We start from the raw sequence: 22,434 nt of genomic DNA on the forward strand, positions 1-22,434 counted from the left end.
CTGGCTGTACCCTGGGACCATGCTAAGTACCTAGTTTCAGAAAAGCATTATTAGTAGGAGAGTACAGCTGGAGTAAACTGTGGGAAAGCACTAAAAATGTGCACTTGGGGCCAGTTCCCCTGTGAGTGAAGGTTAGAGAAAGATTCTAAAGATAATTGTCATGCAAGATGAAGAAATTCAAGATATGTTTCCATGTCCTTAGTGGAAAGCAAATTTATTTCATTGGTCCAGATAAGGGAATGGACAAAGGGGATAAACATTTAATCCATCAAAAGAGTCTGTTTTTGTCTGCACCTAATTTATACATAACATTTAATTCTATCAATATGACTGTATAATAGGCATTAACTCCATTTTACAGATGTGAAAGTGGAGGCTTATAGAGGTTACATAGTGTGCCTTTCACTGAGACTTGAATCCAAGTCTTTCTAACCCAAGAGCTTTGGTCTTTTACCACTACACTATGCTGTTCTCAAGTTGCCAAATCAGTATGTCTGATCTTCTCAAAAGAGAAGCTCATTTGTCAATTTTTCAGCTTATTTCCTAAGTGAGAAACAAAGGGGCACCTGCAAAAGTGTTTATTTCCATATATGAAAATTGCACTTTGCATGGAATTCTCTACTTTACATATGTACCGGGGTAGGATTACATTTTTACTGATACACCCTGGCTTTGGTAGGCTGCTAACAATGTGCCCTTTATGTAGAATACTCATGGGAGGAGAGTCCTCACTTCTGGTTCCTAACCAGAAATAAGCCATGTCAATGAGAAGCTGCAATGATTTATGAACTCCAAACAAAATATTATAGAAATGATCAATATTTTGTCCCTGTTTGCCAAGCAGAATGTTGCATGTTTTAGTGACCAACTAAGAAAACTCAGAGAAAGGACTTTCAAGTACACAGCCAGTCATCACAGGTCTATTTCATAATGAACAGTAGTAGAAAATTATAAAAGTTTTTAGATAGGATTTAGAGGCAGAGCAAAACACCAAGTAGAACAATCTCTTATTAGTGACTGATGCTGACAACATTAACCCACAGCTAAGAATCAATTGTGTACATAAATTTAATATACCGATTTCCTAAAATAAACAAAGGATTGAACCAATATATTTAAGAACATTTAAACACTTCTGCTCTTTGAAAGACACTGTTAAAAGAATAAAACAGCAAGCCACAAAATGGAGGAAAAAAATCTTTGCAAAACACATACAAAGAACAGAAATTGGCCAGGCATGGTGGCTTACGCCTGTAATCTTAGCACTTTGGGAGGCTGAGGTGGGTGATCACTTGAGGTCAGGAGTTTGCAATCAGCCTTGCTAACATGGTGAAACCTGTCTCTAATAAAAATACAAAAATTAGCTGGGCGTGGTGGTATGCGCCTGTAATTCCAGCTACTAGGGAGGCTAAGGTACTAGAATTGCTTGAACCGGGGAGGCAGAGGTTGCAGTGAGCCAAGATTACACCACCGCACTCCAGCCTGGGAGATGAAAGTGAGACTCCATCTCAAAAAAAAAAAAAGAACAGAAATATAAAATATACAAAGAATGCTTAAAAGTCAACAATGAGAAAACAATTAAAAAATGGTGGTGTATGCCCGCAGTTTCAGTAGTACTCAGTATGCTGAGGCACTAGAATTGCTTGAGCCCAGGAATTGAAATCTAGCTGTGGCAACATAGCAAGAACTGCCTTAAAAAAAAAAAAAAAAAAAAAAAAAAAAAGGCAAAAGACAGTTAAGTTAAACAGATACCCCATCAAAGAAAAAAAAAAATAAAAAAAACAAAAAAAACAAAAACAGATGGCAAATATCCATATGAAAAGATCCCATATCATAATAGGGAACTGCAAACTAAAACAACGAGATACCACTGCATGCCAATTAGAATGGTGAAAATCTAAAACACTGACACCACCAAATGCTGGTGAGGATGTAAGACAACAGAAACTGCTGTACTGCTGTCTGGAATATAAAATGTTACAGCCATTTTGGAAGGTAGTTTGGCAATTTCTCATAAAACGAAATATATTCTATGCAATGCAGCCACTGTGCTCATGGTATTTACCCAAATAAGCTAAACATTATGTCTACATAAAATCCTGCGCAGGGGTCAGGCACAGGGCTCACGCCTGTGATCCCAGTACTTTGGGAGGCTGAGGTGGGCAAATCACCTGAGGGTGGGAGTTCGGGATCAGCATGGCCAACATGGTGAAATACCGTCTCTACTAAAAACATAAAATTTAGCCGGTCGTAGTGGAGGGCACCTGTAATCCCAGCTACTTTGGAGGCTGAGGCACAAGAATCGTTTGAACCTGGGAGGTGGAGGTTGTAGTGAGCCAAGTTCATGCCACTGCACTCCAGCTTGGGTGACAGAATGAGACTCCATTTCAAAAAAACGAAAAAATGAAAAACAAAAACCTGCACAGGAATGCTTAGAGCAGCTTTATTTGTAACTGTAAAAACTTGGAAGCAACCAAGAGGTCTTTCAGCAGGTGAATGGATAAACAAACAGTGGTACATCCATACAATGGAATACTAAGGAGCTATCAAGCCACAACAAGACATAGAAGAAACTTAATTGCATATTGCTAAATGAAAGAAGCCAGTCTGAAAATGATACATACTATATGATTGCAAGCATATGACATTTTAGAAAAGACAAAACTATGGAGACAGTAAAATGATCAGTGGAGATGTACAAAGAAGAGCGGGTACTAGTCCTACAGAAACTACTCCAAAAACATTGAGGAGGAGGGACTCCTCCCCAACTCATTCTATGAGGCCAGCATCACCTGGTTACCAAAGCCTGGCAGAGACACAATGAAAAAAGAAAACTTCAGATCAATGTTCTTGATTAACATCGATGCAAAAATCCTCAACAAAATACATGCCAACTGAATCCAACAACACATTAAAAGTTAATCCAACAACACATTAAAAGTTAATCCACCATGATCAAGTACAGTTTATATGGGATACAAGGTTGGTTCAACATATGCAAATCAATAAATGTGATTCATCACATAAACAGAACTAAAGACAAAAACTACACGATTATCTTAATAAATGCAGAAAAGGCTTTCAATAAAATTCAACATTCCTTCATGTTAAAAACTCTCAACAAACTAGGTATTGCAGGAACTTATCTCAGAATCATAACAGGCATCCATGACAAACCCACGGCCAACATTATATTGAATGGACAAAAGCTAGAAGCATTTCGCTTGAAAACTGGCAAAAGATGAGGATACTCTCTCTTGCCACTTCTATTGAACATACACTGGAAGCCCTAGCCAGAGCAGTCAGGCAAGAGAAAGAAAGGACATCCAAACAGGAAGGAAGTCAAACTATCTGTTTGGAGATGACATGATTTTATATGTAGAAAACCCCATAGTCTCTGCCCAAAAGCTCTTTTAGCTGATAACTTCAGCAAAGTTTCAGGACATAAAATCAATGTACAGAAATTACTAGCATTCCTATATACTACCAATAGCCAAACTCATAGCCAAATCAGGCAATCCCATTCACAACTGCCACAAAAAGAATAAAATACCTGGGAAACACAGCTAACCAGGGAGGTGAAAGATTTCTACAATGAGAATGCTAAAACCTTGCTTAAAGAAATCAGAGAAGACACAAACAAATGGAAAAACATTCCATGCTCATGGATAGGAAGAATCAATATCATTAAAATGGCCATATTTCCCAAAGCAATTTACAGATTCAATGCTATTCCTATCAAAATACCAATGACATTCTTCACAGAACGATATATAACTATTTCAAAATTCATATGAAACCAAAAAAGGGCCTGAATAGCCAAGGCAATCTGAAGCAAAAAGAACAAAGCTGGAGGCATCATATTAACCCACTTCAAACTATACTACAAGAACTAAAACAGCATGACACTGGTATAAAAACAGGCACATAGACCAATGGAACAGAATAAAGAGCCCAGAAATAAGGCCACACACCTATAACCATCTGATCTTCGACAAAGCTTATAAAAACAAGCAATGGGAAAAGACTCACTATTCAATAAATGGTGCTAAAATAACTAGCTAGCCGTATGCTGAAGATTGAAGCTGGACCCCTCCCTTACACCATATATAAAAATCAATTCAAGACGGATTAAAGACTTAAATGTAAAACCCAAAACTATAAAAACCCTGGAAGACAAGCAAAGGCAATACCATCCTGGATATAGGAATGGGCAAACAGTTCATGACAAAGACACCAAGCAATCACAACAAAAGCAAAAATTAACTGACAGATGAGATCTAATCAAATTTAAGAGCTTCTGCACAGTAAAAAACAAAAACAAAAAAACAACAGCAACAAAAAACTATCATCAGAGTAAAAAGCCTACAGAATAGGAGAAAAATATCTGCAAACTATACATCTGACAACGGTCTAATATCCAGCATCTATGAGGAACTTAAACAAATTTACAAGGAAGAAAACAAACAATTCCATTAAAAAGTGGGCAAAGGACATGAACAGACACTTCTCAAAAAAAGACACACATGCCACCCAACAAGCACATAAAAAAAAAAAAAAAGCTCAGTATTACTGATCATTAGAGAAATGCAAATCAAAACTGCAAGGAGATATCATCTCACACCAGTCAGAATAGCCATTATTTAAAAATCAAAAAATAATAGATGCTGGTGAGGTTGTGGACAAAAGGGAACATTTACACACTGTTGGTGGGAGTGTAAATTAGTTCAACAATTGTGGAAAGCAGTATGGTGATTCTTCAAAGAGCTAAAAGCAAAACTACCATTCATCCCAGCAATACCATTGCTGGGTATATACCCCAAAGAACATAAATTATTCTACCATAAAGACACATACACACAAATGTTCACTGTAGCACTACTCACAACAGCAAATACATGGAATCAACCTATACGCCCATCAATGATGGACTGGATAAAGAAAATGTGGTGCATACACACCACGGAATACTATGCAACCATAAAAAAGAATGAGATCATGTCTTTTGCAGGAACATGGACACAGGTGGAGGCTATTATCCTTAGCAAACTAACACAGGAAAAGAAACCCAAATATTAAATGTCTTCACTTACATGTGAGAACTAAATAAGAACCTATGAACACAAAGGGAAAAACAACTTGGGGTGCTGGATAGAGGGTGGGAGGAGGGAGAGAAGCAGAAAAGATAATTATTGGGTACTGGGCTTAATACTTGGGTGATGAAATAATCTGTGTAACAAACTCCCATGACACAAGTTTACCTATGTAATAAACTTCTACATGTACCCCCAAACCTAAAATAAAAGTAAAGAAAAAAATCAGTGGTTGCTAGTGGTTGCTAAGAATGAACCCTAAGGTAAACTATGAACTTTAGTTAATAATAGCTAATGTTGGCTCATAAAATTTAACAAAAGTACCACACAAACACAAGAGTTAATAATACGGGAAACTGTATGTTGGGCATAAAAAGGTATATGTGAACTCTGTACTTTCTGTTCAGTATTTCTGCAAACATAAAACTACCATTAAAAATATTAATTTGAAAAAAAAAAAAAATGACCCAATATGTTTAAGAGCATTTCGAGTTTGTTTCTTATTTTGATTAAAACTGCTGTAGTTACTTCCCCATACCTACTGCCATTTTGTTCTGCTTTTCTGTTAAGAATTTTTATTAAAATATTATTTTTCATCCAGGGTGTCTTCCAGAATAATTCCTTGTTGCATATAGAGATATATTATTCTTTGTAAGGGGTAGGAGAATATTTCTTTTATTTATTAATCCAATCAAAAATGATGAATGCTAAACTAAAATTCCCAACCAAAATTCCAGAGATGAGCAAAATAAATGCCTGTGGAAATAAGAAAAAAGATAAACAATACAATTAGCGTATTTGTTAAACTTCTATACTCCACAATAATGTATTTTATATTTTGTAATATATTGACTTTCTTGATGTAGGTAAAATAATATAAACTGACAAAGTATTTCTTAAAAATAGAAGTCTTAAAGAAGGAAACAGAAACAACCTACCCCAAACTTTTTCCATGAAAGAAAATCCTCTCTGCTAAGTTTAAGATAAAATAGTCCTGGGAATATAAAAATCAAACATGTTGATGTACTGGCACCTTCAAATCGGAGAGAAAAAAAAAAGAGAGGATACTGCTGGATGCAGATACGAGGCTGGGTAACAATTTTATCAATCTTATTATGTGAACTTTTTGAAACAGAAAACTTACCAACTATACCAAATACATTTCTAATGTCAGGAACATATATTGCAAGCAAAACGATGATAATATTGAGTGCCAGAGTGATAAAAAAATGACAAATCCATGAGAATGGAAAATTGGAGAAAAACATCATCATTACAGCTTTTCTGGCCTGTATTACAGAAAAAGAAACATTTAGCAAAGAGGAAGTGTCAAAGTCAAAATATTTGCTGAGAGAAACATATACAATAACCATAATATTTTTGCCTCCTACATCATTTAGATTCCAAAAATGCAGCATAAACTATTATTATAAAGTATATATACACAAAAACTGTTTATACACTAAACCTTTCCATGTAAGCTTCATAAAAATTATTTAGCTTAAATGCTAGAAAAAATTTTCACATGCAATTTTTTAGGTTGCATAAATTTTTAAATTACCAGCAATAAAAATATAAAAAATCTCAAAGAATCATTTTCATTAAATTCAACAGATAAAAAAATAATTTATAATAGAAAAAGAAATCATGGCATGGGAAAGAAACACCACTTACTATTTTATTTTATATGTTTCACAGACTGTAAATACGAAAAAATAGTTCATTACACTTCCCACTGCTAAGGGGACAGCAGGCAGTCACATCCCACAAAAATTTATCCAGTCCCTGCCGTAATCTTGGCACTGCAGCCCACACAGGGAGGAGGCTTGAAGCCCCAGTTCTTACAAAACTCAGCATTAGAGAAAATCCATACGGATGCATTTATACCCAAAGTCTTTGTTCCCATTTTCTCAGAAATCCGTTCTGCCCCTTAAATTACAATTCTAGAGCAAATAAAACGTTTTGACCAAGACTGAACTAGAATGCCTATGTGAAAATAAATTTACAATAAACTAGAAGGAGCTTATTTTTGTTGACTTGACTTTTCCTCTTCATGCACATTTTTTTGAAAACAGAATTAAAGGGGGGGAAATACCAAAAACTTTAAAAGAACTATAGTTTCTAAATTGGAAACAATGCTGTGGGAGAATGTAAATCTAAATAAACTAAATCTAAAAAAGCACAAATTAGCTTAGTGGCTCACTGTTATTTTTATGCTTTCATGGGGCCATATGCAAGTATGAAGTCTTTGATCAATTACTTGACAAGCGAATAAGATATACAAGACTAGGTGTGACTTAAACATTCTATTCTGCAAAGAATTAGTGTTTCCCTATTAGGAAGCAGCTATACTAAGCAACAACAACAACAAAAAAATCATTTAAGAGTACTTACAGGGAAGTGGATTAGAGGGACTGTCAAAAGCACAGCAAATAATATGCATAACTTCACAGTCATAACAACAACATCATGTGGTAAGTATTTACTATAACCTTTTAGTAATTCTGACTCTACTTTGTCTGTAAATAAAATAAGAAGAAGAAGGATCACATTATAAAGTACTAAGATGTCAATAGCAACAAAATTGTTTTCCTTTGCACTAATGGATGATAACAGATTTTAGATTCCCATGACCAAATCCTGGCCTTTCCCCTATCCTATGAAACAGACACATTAATTAAATATTTTCTTGAAACCTATCACCTTTTTTCTTTTAATAAAAACCAGAAGCAGCAGAACCTCTAAAATTATAACATGACAATGAATACATACATTGAAATATCTCTTTAGAACTTTTCCATAATCTAAGAGTTTGAACATTTCTGCTGTTTGTTTATAAAGTGCTTTCACATGTGTTGTTGAATTTGATCCCTATGATAACAACATTAATATGTAGGTAGGTTCAAAAGTGTTAAATTATTTGCCTAAGATCACATAACACACAGGGGCAGAGCCATGCATCTACTACTTTTTGGTGCTAAAGCCAGTATCTTTACCTCAATACCACAATGTTTTCTAGAATCTCATAGTTTGGTGCATGTTACATTTTACCTGTGGATTCATGTTTTAGAACAAAAAGAGGTGTTAGGGAAATGTCTTACTTAGTAGGCCAGTGTGTGGCGGTCAGCAACAGGATTCGCTCCACAGCGTTTTTCCATTCTCACAACATCTCCCTCACTTCAACCCAAACAAGGGGTAAGAAGAGTGAGGGGACTCAGAAACACTGCGTATCAGTGTTTTGCGGGAAAATATCAGTTTGTATTTCACATAGAATGGTGCTTTTTGATTTGGGAGCATATGTTTTAGAAAGGATACTTTGAGGGTAATCAAAAACAAAAGAAAACATAACTCTGTTCTCGGGGAACTTAAGCGATAACATGAATACACACAAATATGATAGAAAGTGTATACACACATATAAGTGGCAAGAGAGTTCTAAACAAGAGCTATGGAGATTCTAAACTGTGATGACACAGAACAAGGTTCAAATCCCACCAGTTAATAGCAACTTAACTTCTCTGAGTCTCTCAGTTCCTACATCTTTAAAATGGAGATGGCAATACACTGAACTATAGAGTTACTATGACCTACAGACTTACTACAGAGATACATATTACATGAGCCAATGCGTGTGCACTGATGTTCAAAGACGTGGGTGAAGAGATTCTCTGGAAGCAAGAAGCAGCGCAAGCGAAAGCAAAGGGAATGTGCATCTGAGAAAATAAGTGGTCTAGTAAGTACTACAGAGGATGTGGGTTATAGGGCTGGAAATGCATTTCAGACCTAATAATACAGTTCTGCATGAGGTGTGGACTCAATCTGGTAGGCCACAGAAATGCAATAATGACTTACAAAGAACAGGGTGTTATGATCTGAACTAAGCAGGAGTACGGATTGGAAGGAAAAGAGACCCCAAACAGGCCTAACAGCTACTGTTACAATCACTAAGAGGTAAAGAGAATCTGAACTAGACTAGTGATAATGGAAACAAGAGAGAAATGAATTGTCTAAAGTATCAAAGACATACTTTACACAATGTGGGATGTGGACTAAGTAAGAGACTGAGAAGAGCCAGGAAATCTGGATTCTATTTCCAAATCTGTGAGATACTTGTGAGTCTTCGGAGAAATATGGTAAACTATTTTATTTCCATTTTCTGAATCATAAAATGAGCTATTAACACTTCTGGCTTAACAACCTTGTAGACTTTTTAAATGGCCTGGTTATTAAGCAACATTTGGGCATTGGCCTGGCTCACCAGAGGAACCTTTTTCTCTTCCTTTCACATCTGTAATCAGAGCAAATATCATTAATCTAGGTACATACTTCTAGGTCCCTTTTACCTGACAAAATTTAGAAAGTAACTAAGCTTTGGGAGTTGTGGATAAAAGGATCCAAAGCAGCTCTTAAATCTTGAATAACTAGATTTATTATAAATTCAAAATAGATGTCATATGTCTACTTTCCCAGGATAAAAACCCTTCTTCTGAGCCAGTCACTCTGTGTTCTTAACTGAGCCATAACATATGTGAGGGATAGAGTACTGCATGCTTCCCTGGATTCAAACAAATCTCTACAAATCTCAGAAAGGACCTAATGGTGATCTCTGCAAGTTATATATGCCATTGAAGTCAGGAGGCTGTCTTGTTTAATACACATTGTCAAACACGGTATTAAGTTTACAAAGATTATCACAAAGTAGCAGAAAGAACACTGGATTAGTATTCCGGAAACCTGCCTTTAATTCTGTGACAGGTCACATCGCCTCTCTGGGCTTTAGTTGCTCATCTATTAAATGAATTGTAAGCCTTAAGTTGAGGCTAGCCCTTGATAAGACCTCAGGTTCAATCAGCAATTTCTTCCTATGACACAAAGCTCCTGTTACCCTGATAGAAAGATATAATCAAAGGCTTTTCTTTGTTATGATTCACAATTCAATAGCAAATCATTATCTGCCTCTTCTGTCTTTGGAGAAAACTCACTTTTGTATCATTTATTCAGTCACTCAATCAATCAATCATCTATCTATCTAATCCAGGCATCCCCAAACTACAGCCCTCGGGCCGCATGCGGCCCCCTGAGGCCATTTATCCGGCCCCCCACCGCACTTCAGGAAGGGGCATCTCTTTCATTGGTGGTCAGTGAGAGGAGCACAGTATGTGGCAGCCCTCCAACGGTCTGAGGGACAGTGAACTGGCCCCCTGTGTAAAAAGTCTGGGGATGCCTGATCTAATCCATCCATCAATCCATCTATCCATCCATCCATCCATCCATCCATCCATCCACCCACCCACCCACCTGTCTGCCTGCCTGCCTGCCTGCCTACCTCTACCTATCAATCAATCATATATCTACCTACCATGTGATTTTTCTTAGATGAATATTTCTCCATTATACAAAATTTGCATACTCTGAAGAATCTGCATTGGTGAAGAAGGGATTACATCAGAGACAACATAATGGCTTTACCTGATAACTAGACAAATCCCTGTCTAAGAAACATGCTATCTACATGATGAAAACCTTTAGCCTTTGTGTTCAAGCAATAATGTTAGATAGATAGATTATACATAGATACATACATAGATGGATGCCTAGAGCTGAAGTGAGTCACCTTTTTCTAAAAGTTCACCTTAACAGAAACTTGGAATAAAGGATCTGGCTTCTATGGCATAATTTCTGAGGAGACAGCACAGTAATAAAGGCATTGGCTTTGGAGACAGACAAAACTGGATTCAAATCCCAATTCCATTATTAATTGGCTTCAATATCTGGTCTAATTACTCAATCTAAATGAACCTACACTGAGCTTGCAGAGTTGTTATAAGGATTAAGTTACGCAGTATATATAAAATACCTAACACTTTCTTAAATGTTAGCTCAATAAATGCAGTAGCTTCCATCCCTCCTCCATATCCCTTTTCAATCTAATACAGCTACAATTTAATACAGCTTCTAAGCACCTAATGGTGATTCACATAACTATTTCTCAGTCAGCCTGGATATTGGTAAGCCATCTGATGTTTCTTCCAGAAAGTTCTATTTATCTATAGGGAGAAGAAGGAGGTCAGTGTTTTTGGACTTTTTCTCATTGCTGAAGATCTGTAAATGTAACAGTGTTTGTGCCAGGTGACAATATTAATAAAAAGAAATACAGAGCTAGTCTGCTATACAAAATATTTTTGAATCCAAAGAGACCCTGTTATAGTATCTTATTCACACAGAAAAGTCTTACTGAGTTCAAGTCTGTATTAAAACTAACAAACCGAATATCCAAAAATAAAGTTTATATATTTAAGTAATTTTGTTTTATTAATGATGATCAGAAAACCTTGACAATCTGTTTTAATTTTTTTTTGTAGTGTCTCTAGCAAGGCACCATGCTCACACTGGAAATAATGCTTTTCCTGATGGTGTACATGGAACTTTACTTTTTCCTGAGGTTCTCATCAGAAGAGGAAAAAGAAAATCAACATACAAAGCAGGTAAGTTTTGCAAAAGAAATAAAACACGATTTTATTTTTGTTGCATAAATTTGAAAGAACCTGTAAAAAAAAAAATTAAGGAGAAAGGTCATGGGGCATCATAGAATGCACATCTGCTGAATCCTGTAATAATTAGGTCTGAAGGCAGAGACATCTGACATCTAAGTATACGGCTATAGTCCAGTGTAAAACCCTTTCCTTTCTCAACTCGCTCTTTTGCAATTAAAATGCCTGACTCACCAAACCCCCAAATTTCTGAATTAGACTAATATTCTGAACTCAAAATTTAAGAAAAACAAAATCATTAAAATTGTACATTTTTTCTTATAGGAAGAATCAATGCCCCTAAGCCTCAAGTTTTCCTTAAGTGGTTAAGAAAAGTTTCATAAGAAGTTATTAATCTTAAACCTGAACTACCTGCGTAAAAGAAAGATAATCCAGTTCTTTAGGTCTCGAGAGGCACCACAGTACTGCATTGTAATCTGGCGATCTGAACGAATTAACTTAGTAATAAAAGGTATAAACAAAGTCTATACATTGGTGTGAGGCCGTCTATATAACTATTATTTTGTCATCTATAATTTTAAAATATACTTACCATAAAAAGTGAGGTACCCAAAGAGTGCAGATATAAAATAAATGAGAAAACCTAAAGCAATTGCTGTATTGGTAACATTCTGCATTCTTTTCTTTGAAGGACTAAAAGAGAAAAACGGCAAAGGTAGAATTTGTGATGTGAATGAGATCTAAAGCAGCAAGCTAGTCAAGAGAATTCCTAATCTCCCAAACTAGTCAAGAGAATTCCTAATCTCCCAAGCTAGTCAAGGGAATTCCTCAATCATTCAAGCCCACTTCATCAGTATATACTAGAATTCATTATTTGAAATTAGTACACAAAGATTACTCTTCTTCTTCTCCTCATTCTTCTTCTCCTTATTCTTCTTGAGACAGTCTTGCTGTCACCCAGGCAGCAGTGCAATAGCATGATCTTGGCTCACTGTGAATTCCACCTCCCAGTTCAAGCTATTCTCCTGCTTCAGCCTCATGAGTAGCTGGGATTACAGGCGCCCGATACCACACCCGGCAATTTTTTTGTATTTTTTAGTAAAGACGGGGCTTTATCATGTTGGCCAGGCTGGTCTTGAACTCCTGGCGTCAGCTGATCCACCCATCTCGGCCTCCCAAAGTGTTGGGATTATAGGCATGAGCCACCATGCCCAGCTTCAAAGATTACACTTTTAGGAAACATTCTCAACTTGAACAGAACTAATTCTTGGTTGTTTTGTTTTAAACTAACACTTAGAATCCACTGATGAGAGACAGGGATTAGTAAAAGAGAATGACATTCAACCTGAAAGCCCTAGAGGTAAAAAGATACACAATATATTTAAAATATTCCTGGACTCTATAGTACCTTTGAAGTTCACAGTATATGGGTAATACTGAGGTATGGCAGAGAAATGAAAAAGCCATGGTTGGTAGGGCATAAGCACTCTGAAAAAAAATTTCAAAAAGACAAAATTATTACATGCTTCTCTACTGAAACCATTATTTCATTTGACAACAAACTCAGTTCTTTAAAAAAAATCAATTTGATTAAATTTATTTCATCTTTTATGAGTCATCTCTTTTTAAAATAAGAATTTCTGAAAGAGAAAAACACTTATGATCATCGACAAATATTTTATTTGATAGTTGGCTTGCCTGTACTAGCCAGAATATTTTTTGTCTTCCTTCCTATACCATGCTGCTTTTACTACAATCACTACTTCTACATTATCTGGATAAGATTTTTAAAATTACGAAAGATAAATAATATTCAAATAAGATAAAAATAACATTTTAGAAATGTTCTTTTTTTATTCTCAGTCTTTTAAATGTATGCAGAATTTATACATATCTTATTACCCTAAGCAGCACTAGTAGTTAATGCTCTTGAACCTGCTTTCATAAACACAATCCAAGGGAATACTGAAAATATTAATTATATTTTAATATTGCCAGCATCTCTGAGTAGGATCTCTTTCAGTGGGAATGAATATCATTTATTCTAGACCTACAGACTCTTAAGAGATCCAACATAATATACAAGTATAAGGTTTTATTTTGTTTTTATTATTAGAATACTTAAAAGTCAGAGTAAAGCAAAACAAGTTACCATTTAAGTAAAAAATATCTTTACCAAACAGATGACGGTGATCTATTTTCTCCTTTCTGCTCTAAAAAAATTTCCACTAACTTTTATGCTCTTAAACAAAAGAAATTCCAGAAATGAAGACCTGTCTTGGGACATAATGCCTAGAGTCTTAATATATCTGAGAGATATTAAGAGAAAGGAAGCTGTAGTGTTTGCTGAGGCTGAATTAGGGGAATAAGAATTTAATTCACAAATTCTCTATTTCATATTTTGCTCAATTTCCTGGCTTGTCAATTATCCTACCTAGATCTTTAAGGCATCTGGAGGTCTTTACCATGTAAAAAATGTGGTAATCTCCCTTCTGGGGCCAGATATTTCTCATTTAAAAACTAGAGATAAAAAGGAAAATTCCACATGGAGGAGTAACCACACTAACATTTTACACTAATAGAGTTGTACATGAGCAGAGGGGACTCTATCATCTGGGACCTATGCAAAATAGCATTTCAGCAGAGTCAGAAAGTATAGACGAAGAAACCTGCAGCAACAGGGAAGACTGAGCTCTTCTAGAAGGGTAAAGCAGAGATCATCCAGGTCACAGTTCTTGTCTCCTCTGCTGATGCTCAGGGACTCTTACAGGCATTTCCAGTATCCTATGACTCAGAGAAGGCAAAAAGATTTGGTCTTCTAGTCTCTACTCCTGGCATTATAAATTTCAACTTTGGAATGTTGGCCAGAAGAAGTATTGGCAGTGCTCAGTCACTAGTCCAATGATGAGGCTGTTTAGCTACAGACCAAGGTTCTACTCACAGGGGAAGAGTTTTTGATATAATTGGCTATTTAGCTTTACAAGTCCAGAGGGCAACAGGAAGTCTGTATCCACAGAGGACCTTATTGGCCAGACCAGACATTCGGTAAATCTGTTCTTTTAGGCAGAGGCCCATTTAAAACAGGCTCCATTTAAAGGCATGCCAGGAAAAAAAAAAAGGTGGCTGTTTCATAATGGGCCACCCTGTGTTAAATAATAGTATTCTTCTGGTAGGCAATCCTATACTTAGCACTTTCATGAAAATTAATTAGTTACAGGTACAAAGACCTAAGAGACCCTGTTACACAAACCTCTTAAAACTTGAAATGTGAAAAATCAACTAAAAGTATCTGTTAATAACTTACACACCTCTTTGGAGAAATGAAAGAGCTTTGGTTTACAATCATCTGTAGCATTTGAAATCTGTTTAAGAGTATTGAGGGGAAAAAGAGAAACCAACAGCCATTAAATTTCAAATATATCAATAAAAATGATGAATTTATTATTACTAGGCTTTCAAATCAAAATATTTCAAAACAAAGTTCTAAATGCAACATAGCCATTACTTTTTCATTAATCTGAAAAGAATTGTTAGTCTTTCTTTTCTTTTTAGTTTGAAATAAAAAGGAAGAAACTGAAAAGAAAATATAAGCTATTACCTGGAAGCATTTCTCTACATAATTTAATGTCAGAGGACAAGGGATGGACCATTTTTTAATTATTACCTAAAAAAGTAAACAAAATCAGCACTCAGATCATTTCTTATAAGATTAAAAAGAAAATAAATTTAAATAGGTCAGTATCATTTCAATTAATCTAATACCATATCAAATATGATGCTAACAGAAGAGTCTCTGCTTCTATGACTTTTCCTAGTTAGAATGGGATCAACATTTAACATGATCACCTGTGGTAGGGATGGGGTTGGGGACCGCAGGGTGTTAAGAGATCTCCCACATTAAAGACTAAGGGTACTCTGTGTCAAGATTCAAAATTCCAACAGCATCAAGGTTTTTTTTTTTTTAAGTGCAACTCAAAATAGGAACACCTTGTTTTCGGTGACAGTCATACAGGAATACGGTTATTTGTGGAGCAGGTACCAGTAGTGACTAGAGAAACATTTAATAGCAGTTTACGGAAATGCCACAGGAAGAAATAAGTAGAGATGCTATATACAGCAGGAGCTCAGGGATTTCTGATGTACGTATTAAGTGCTGCCTTCCTTACTTTTACATATTTGTATTATTTCTGGCGAATGTGGAGAAAGCTGGCTGGAATAAGAGCATATAGCTAGGGACCTCCAGCCAGTAAAAATAAATTTAAACAAAAAACATTAAAAGAAATCGTAGGGGTGCTGTTTCCAATTCATCCATGAAAATGTTTCAGGTTTTTACTCTTAATTGTGGCCATCCTGTTCTTAGACCTATAGTTGAGACACTGTCAATATGACCATTGTTGCTGTTGTTTCAGGGCACATAATTACTCTGTGAATGTTTGCTCCAGGCTTAGTCCCAGTGCATGCAGGGGCAAGAAAGAACAAAGAATTTGTCCTTCGTAGGAGACCAATACATAAACACCATTTCTATTACTACTTGGTATTTACCTGTTTTGGATTTTGACTAATTTAATCAAAATTTTCTACACTGATAAAACAAATCTAAGGAAAATGTATACTTTTAGGATTAAGTTAATGAGTGAACTAAATAATCACTCTTAATTTAAAAACTCACCAAGAAAAAAATTATCATATAAACTGGACAAGTTGCTTTGACATTTCTTAAGTTTTCAATATGACATAAAATGAAATGGTTAACTTACCAAAAGGAAATAACAAAATCAAAAGCAATAATCTCACCATCATTTTCTTGACAGGTTTAAAAAAAAAAAATCCATGAGGATGGGGTAAGGGAGAAGCTAGAGAAGTGAGTTTGTTATAAGGTCTCTCTTCAGCCACAGTAAAACTGCTCCAAATTCAGTTTCTTTTCTTGTGTTTTTAGACAGGGTCTCACTCTGTCACCCAGCCTGGAGTGCAGTAACACAATCTCGGCTCACTGCAGCCTTCACATCCCAGACTCAAACCATCCTTCCACCTCAGCCTCCCAAGTAGCTGGGACTACAGGCATGTGGGCATCACATCCAGCTAATTTTTGTGGTTTTTTGTAGAGACGAGGTTTCGCTATGCTGCCCAGGCTGGTCTCGAACTCCTGGGCTCTAGTGATCTGCCTGCCTCACCCTCTCAAAGTGCTGGGTTTACAGGCATGAGCCAATGTGCCGGCCCAAATTCAGTTTCTTACATTTTCCCCTTATTAACAGTGGTAGTGTTGGCAGAAACAACCATTTACTGAGCACTGCTGTGCACCAGGTACCCTGATAAACTCTGCATGTGAGCTACCTCATTTATCAGTTGTTACTTCTTAAGCTTTCAAATCAAAATATTTCAAAGCAATGCTCCAAAATGCAATATAATCATTTTATTAATTAGAAAAAAATAAGTAGCAGCCTGATTTTATATTAATAGACAATTCAGTTACTACAGCTAATTTCTCTGCAAAGATCCATCCCAACTACAAGCCTGCATGGTGACATGGGGTGGACAGAGATAATGTCTCACAAAGTAGAAGTACAGAACGGGAGTGAAATGAGACCCAAAAACAAAAAGGAAAGATTAGCAGAAAGTCCTTGCTCAGGCTGGCAAAAAAATAAGTCTCGGGGTTGGAAAGACAAAGGGAAAAAGGAGATTAAGTATTAAAAACATTTGTTCACTTGCACAAAAGGCCTCCCTTCTCTCTGCGCTAAGCCCTTTGCTCAAGTTTTATTTCCTTTAAAACTCTAGCTCTCAGTGAGCCTTCTCTCCTCGAAACTCGAGACTCTTATTCTGAAGCAAATATAGCAATACTTAATTATATTGCACACATTGTTCACCATGTTTGAAAAGAAATTAATCTCTTCTTTTTTGAGACAGAGTCTTACCCTATCGCCCAAGCTGGAATGCAGTGGTGCAATCTCGGCTCACCACAACCTCTGCCTTCCAGGTTCAAGCGATTCTCCTGCCTCAGCCTCCAGAGTAGGTGAGATTACAGGAACGTGCAACCGCTCCTGGCTAAGAAATCAAACTTATCTCCCGTACTAGACTGACAGATCCTTAAGACTAGTGTCCAGGTTAAATTCCCACATGCTATAATGCCTAATGTAGTGCTGAGTAGAAGGAAAGGTTCTGACTAAAATCCATTTAAGTAATTCTCTATTTCAGGCCAGCGCAGTGACTCACGCCTATAATCCCGAGCACTTTGGGAGACCAAGGTGGGAGGATCACTTGAATACAGGAGTTCAACACTAGCCTGGGCAACATAATGAGACTCTGTCTCTACAAACATATTTTTTAAAATTAGCGAGGTGTGGTGGCATGCGGCTATAGTTCCAGCTGCTCAGGAAGCTTGAGGTAGGAGAATCACCTAGGTACAGGAGTCTGATGCTGCAGTGAGCTATAATCATGCCACTGCACTCCAGTCTGGGTGACTGGAGAGAGTGAGACTCTGTCTCTTAAAAAAGTTGTCTAATTGGATTACCAACTTATTCCAGTGTTGCTTAGAATACTTATCTGTACTTATGATAGAACTTTAAGAAAGAATGGCAATCTGTGTTCTAAAATGGACCAGAAGAAGTAAATTCACCAAAAAAGATAAATCCATCTTTTTGCTATCATTCTGAGACATTGATAAAATATTTTTAAAATTGTAAAGTATTTAAGAGGGGGCAAAAATTTAGGTTAAATTTTTTAAATGAAAATACAGATCTGGAAGAACAGATAAAATATAGATTTTAATTTATACTTTTCAAAGAGTATAAGGAAATAATCATTTCTAACCTGATTTTTAAAAAATGTGATATAAATACTATAAATAATTACAAACACATATTGACAAAAATAGTAAATAAAAAATTGATATTCTTCCAAAATTCTGGGTTAATATATATAAATTTCCTTTTCCTAACCACTACGTATTTCAAAACCTAACACCCAGAGAATCTAAAATAAATACGGTGGCTGGGCACAGTGGCTCAGCACTCTGGGAGGCCAAGGTGAGTGGATCACTTGAGGTCAGGAGTTTGAGACCTGCCTGGCCAACATGGTGAAACCCATCTCTACTAAAAATACAAAAACAAACAAAAACATTAGCTGGTACCTGTAATCCCTGCTACTTTGGAAGTAGAGGCAGGAGAATTGCTTGAAGTGGGGAGGTGGAGGTTACAGTGAGCTGAGATTGCGTCACTGCACTCCAGGCTGGATGACAAAGTGAAACTGTTTCAAAAAATAAAATTATAAAAAAATAAAATAAATATGCCAATTAAAAAGAGCATTTAAAAAAAAGTGTACAGAAGTGTCCTTCATTGCCCCATTTTAGATTAAATTTAAACTGTGCTCACAGGTAAAAATCTGAGCAGATGGTTTATAAGGCATTACAATAAATGTAGAATATGGGTATTATTTCCATATGACTGCTACAGTAGAAATCTGCATTTTATTAAAGAGTATCTGCCATGACAGAAACAAAACTACAGCAGACATATCACATCAATACATTTCACCTGCATTAAGCTATTGGCTATGAAAACCAAATTACTCCTACCTATGCAATGATTGCATTGCCAATTATCTGTGAGAGAAAAATTCAATATGTTATCTACACTGATCCTCTTTAATATCCATACATTCATTTGCATATGTAGACCACTTCTAACCATGCTTCTCAACAATCAAATTATGATGAAAATTTTTTTTTCTCTTCAATATGGAGCCTATAAAGTGTATGTTCAATTCACTTATTTGTAAGATGTAAGTCAGACAAGTGGGGAGAGAAGAGGAGGAATGATTTTAATATTGTTAAATTGAACAAATGATCAAATGCAAACACTTAAATTTTTTTAGTTTTAAGAGCATTCAATAGAGGACAAAGGCTTACATATACTAAAATCAGGGTCATTTCCACTTTTTTTAAATAATTTAAAGTTATTTTATCCCTGTGTCTCAGAAGATAGCTTAGCCTAAGTTAAATGCACCGTAGGTTGTTTTGACAGCTTTGAAATCTGGCTCTATAATATGGCTTAACTACTGATGTGCTGTCCTGCTCTTACACGTGGCTATTTTCTTTCGTGCATTCTCAATAACAAGAAAGAGCTGAATCAAGCCTATGAAAAACTCATTTGGACATGTGTATTCTTGAAAAGTTAAAAATGCTTAATTCTACTTAAGGTTTGACATTTAGATACTGATTATGGAATAAACTGCTAAACAAAGAAAAAGGACTTAAAAATTTAACACAAAGCTACTATCTTTAGAATGTTAAGATGTTTTAGAAGGATTAGAAGAAAACAAATTTAAATTCTTTTATCTTTATATTATTTTAAAATATCAAAGTAAGTTAAATGTACCATCTGACTTTTTATACATTATAATAAAAATGAGCTAATTAAAAAATAAGAAATATAGCCTACATGTGAAGAAAAATATTTATTTGTAGTAGTGTTTTTATGAGAATTTATCTATACTGAATAGACCAGACAAAAGAGGAATACAGGCAACCCAGTTCTTACTAGATCTCCTCAGTGTAGTCCCAGAAGCTGTGTTTTTCATTAATGGAACAAAGTTTCAAAATTAAGATGACTAGTATCAAACAGATTTTACAGACTAGAGCCAAACTGATTCTTCATATAATATTGTACAGAAACAAATTTATACACCTACACAAAGAATTACACACCATCTAAGATTTTAACAGAATTGGCATGCTCTTCTTGCTAGTTAACCACAGAAATACTGAATTTGAAATGCTGTTCTAGCTAAGCTAAGCCTCTTCAAAATAGATACAATGAAGGAAATAATTTTATGGAACAAAAGTGCTTTTAATAACACAATGAAATAAAATGAGATACCCTTCCCAATACAAAACAGCTAAAAGTAAAAAAGACATTAACACAATGACTACAATTTTAGTGAGGAGATATGCAGTGCATTATATTTTAAACTTACCACAAGAGCAAAGAACATCATAAAAAAAAATGATAAACTACTTGTGTAGCCAAGGAAGCCTGTAAAATAACAGTAAAATAAAAAGCAATTTATAAGGAAAGTGATCTTAACGTACAACTAAAGCTATACATCTTGGGCATGTTTCCTATTACAGTGCTTGGTATCTGGGGCTTAGGGCTCAGAATAACAACATTCCAACTATCTGTCACAGATCATTTATGCAGCTCTGTACAGCAGAATTGGAACTGGCTTACCACTAATGGTACACTGTAACGAAAGGCTTCTCTTTAATGTTCTGCTGTAAAGATTTTATTTTAGTGGGGCAGACAAAATACTACTGCAAACCAAGTAATAAGTTAACTAGGCAGGCCTGAAGGCTGAGCAACACAAAATAAGGCCAAGTTTAAAATTATTCACAACCACCATCCTTCTGCCAAAAATGTGGTACTGTGAAATTTTAAAGCCCCTTAATATTTCTCTCTTTCCCTCCCTCCCTTCTTTCCTTTTTCTAAACAAATCATGTGCTCTTCTATAAAGACTTACCTATTTTGGGAAGAAGTGCAAGAGGGAACACAATGCCAACACATACGATTATTAGTAGTGTTTGTCCATCAAGACACCAATATCTATTAGAAAAAATGTTCTATTTTAGGCATGAGACTCCAGTGTTTGTACACGTACACACACACACACACACACTCAAATAGCCACTACAACCAGCCATTAGGAAAAGTCCACTTCCTTTCATTAAAATGTTCTTGTGGGATCCTATTATTCTTATTAATGAATTTACATTTAGAAATGTATAAAAACAAAGAGAGGCTATTTCCAACTACCAACTTAATAAATATTTAAAAATAAAACAATAGTCAACATTAGTGAGGAGTGATGAGGTATGCAAAAAGCTGGTGAAAAAGCAAACTATATAGATTACCTATCTGGAAAGCAATTTGGCAATAGATATAAAGAATTTTCAAACAATTATATACTTTAACACTTAGAAAAGATTATTAAAAATACACAATAAGAATAAAGGGTTTTAAAAAATGTATTTTAAGTTCCGGGGTACATGTGCAGAACGTACAGGTTGTTACGTAGGTAGGTATACATGTGCTATGCTGGTTTGCCACACCTATCCACCCATGATCTAGGTTTTAAGCCCCACACGTATTAGGTATTTGTCCTAATGCTCTCCTTCCCGTTGCCCCCCATCCCCCAACAGGCCCTGGTGTGTGATGTTCCCCTCCCACTGTCCATGTGTTCTCATTGTTCAACTCCCACTTACAGGTGAGAACATACGGTGTTTGGTTTTCTGTTCTCGAAGAACAAAGACTTTTATAAAAAGTTGTTTACTGAAAACACTTAAAATTATAAAAATTAAAAACAAACATCCAAGACGATGATAATTTTGAAATAACAACATACTGAATATTTAGCAAACATCATATGTGTGTGTATAGAACGCTAATTTTAAGAAAAAACACAGATGTATTAAAAATGGAAAGGAACTAAAATATATTGATAGTCATTATCTCTGGGTGGTAAAATAATGGGTCACTTTTCTTCTATATGTATAGAAGACATTTCAGACATTTCAGAAACTAAATGTATATAGTTTCTATATACATTTTTCCAAATTTCAGGAAACGGCATGAATTACCAATTGTAAAATATTAAAATTTTCATATAAAGGCATTAGAATACAGAACAAGAAAAAGGTAGGCTAACAGTGATTCTGTATTTGTTCATTGAAAAAAACAAAACTGGATACACATATGAAGCCAGAAGGATAAATTTAAAGTACCAAAAAGTAGATATTTTTATGTGATAGCAATATAAGCAATTTTTATTTTCTCCTTGTTTGCATATATATGGTTTCAATT

The 22,434-nt window shown here is 35.5% G+C and overlaps 1 protein-coding gene across 7 annotated transcripts in view; it reads right to left on the minus strand.

The window, feature by feature from the left end:
* Positions 1-5,433: 5,433 nt before the first annotated feature.
* The window catches only part of SLC38A6 (solute carrier family 38 member 6), a 62,485-nt gene continuing 45,484 nt past the window's right edge, over positions 5,434-22,434 (minus strand). For 5 of the 7 annotated variants that reach the window (XM_074393156.1, XM_074393158.1, XM_074393161.1 and 2 more), the window contains 9 exons: positions 21,095-21,177; positions 20,552-20,610; positions 15,183-15,248; positions 14,893-14,946; positions 12,993-13,072; positions 12,177-12,277; positions 7,488-7,612; positions 6,032-6,382; positions 5,434-5,849 (listed from right to left, as the gene is read on the minus strand). In XM_074393156.1, coding sequence (XP_074249257.1) covers positions 5,769-5,849; positions 6,032-6,382; positions 7,488-7,612; positions 12,177-12,277; positions 12,993-13,072; positions 14,893-14,946; positions 15,183-15,248; positions 20,552-20,610; positions 21,095-21,177 — 1,000 coding nt within the window. In that variant the 3' untranslated portion in view covers positions 5,434-5,768. The remainder of the gene's footprint in view (positions 5,850-6,031; positions 6,383-7,487; positions 7,613-12,176; positions 12,278-12,992; positions 13,073-14,892; positions 14,947-15,182; positions 15,249-20,551; positions 20,611-21,094; positions 21,178-22,434) is intronic. The other 2 variants (XM_074393157.1, XM_003924405.4) reach the window with 2 other exon arrangements.

This window comes from Saimiri boliviensis, chromosome 2 (genome assembly GCF_048565385.1).
Source record: "Saimiri boliviensis isolate mSaiBol1 chromosome 2, mSaiBol1.pri, whole genome shotgun sequence".
Lineage (NCBI taxonomy): Eukaryota > Metazoa > Chordata > Mammalia > Primates > Cebidae > Saimiri > Saimiri boliviensis.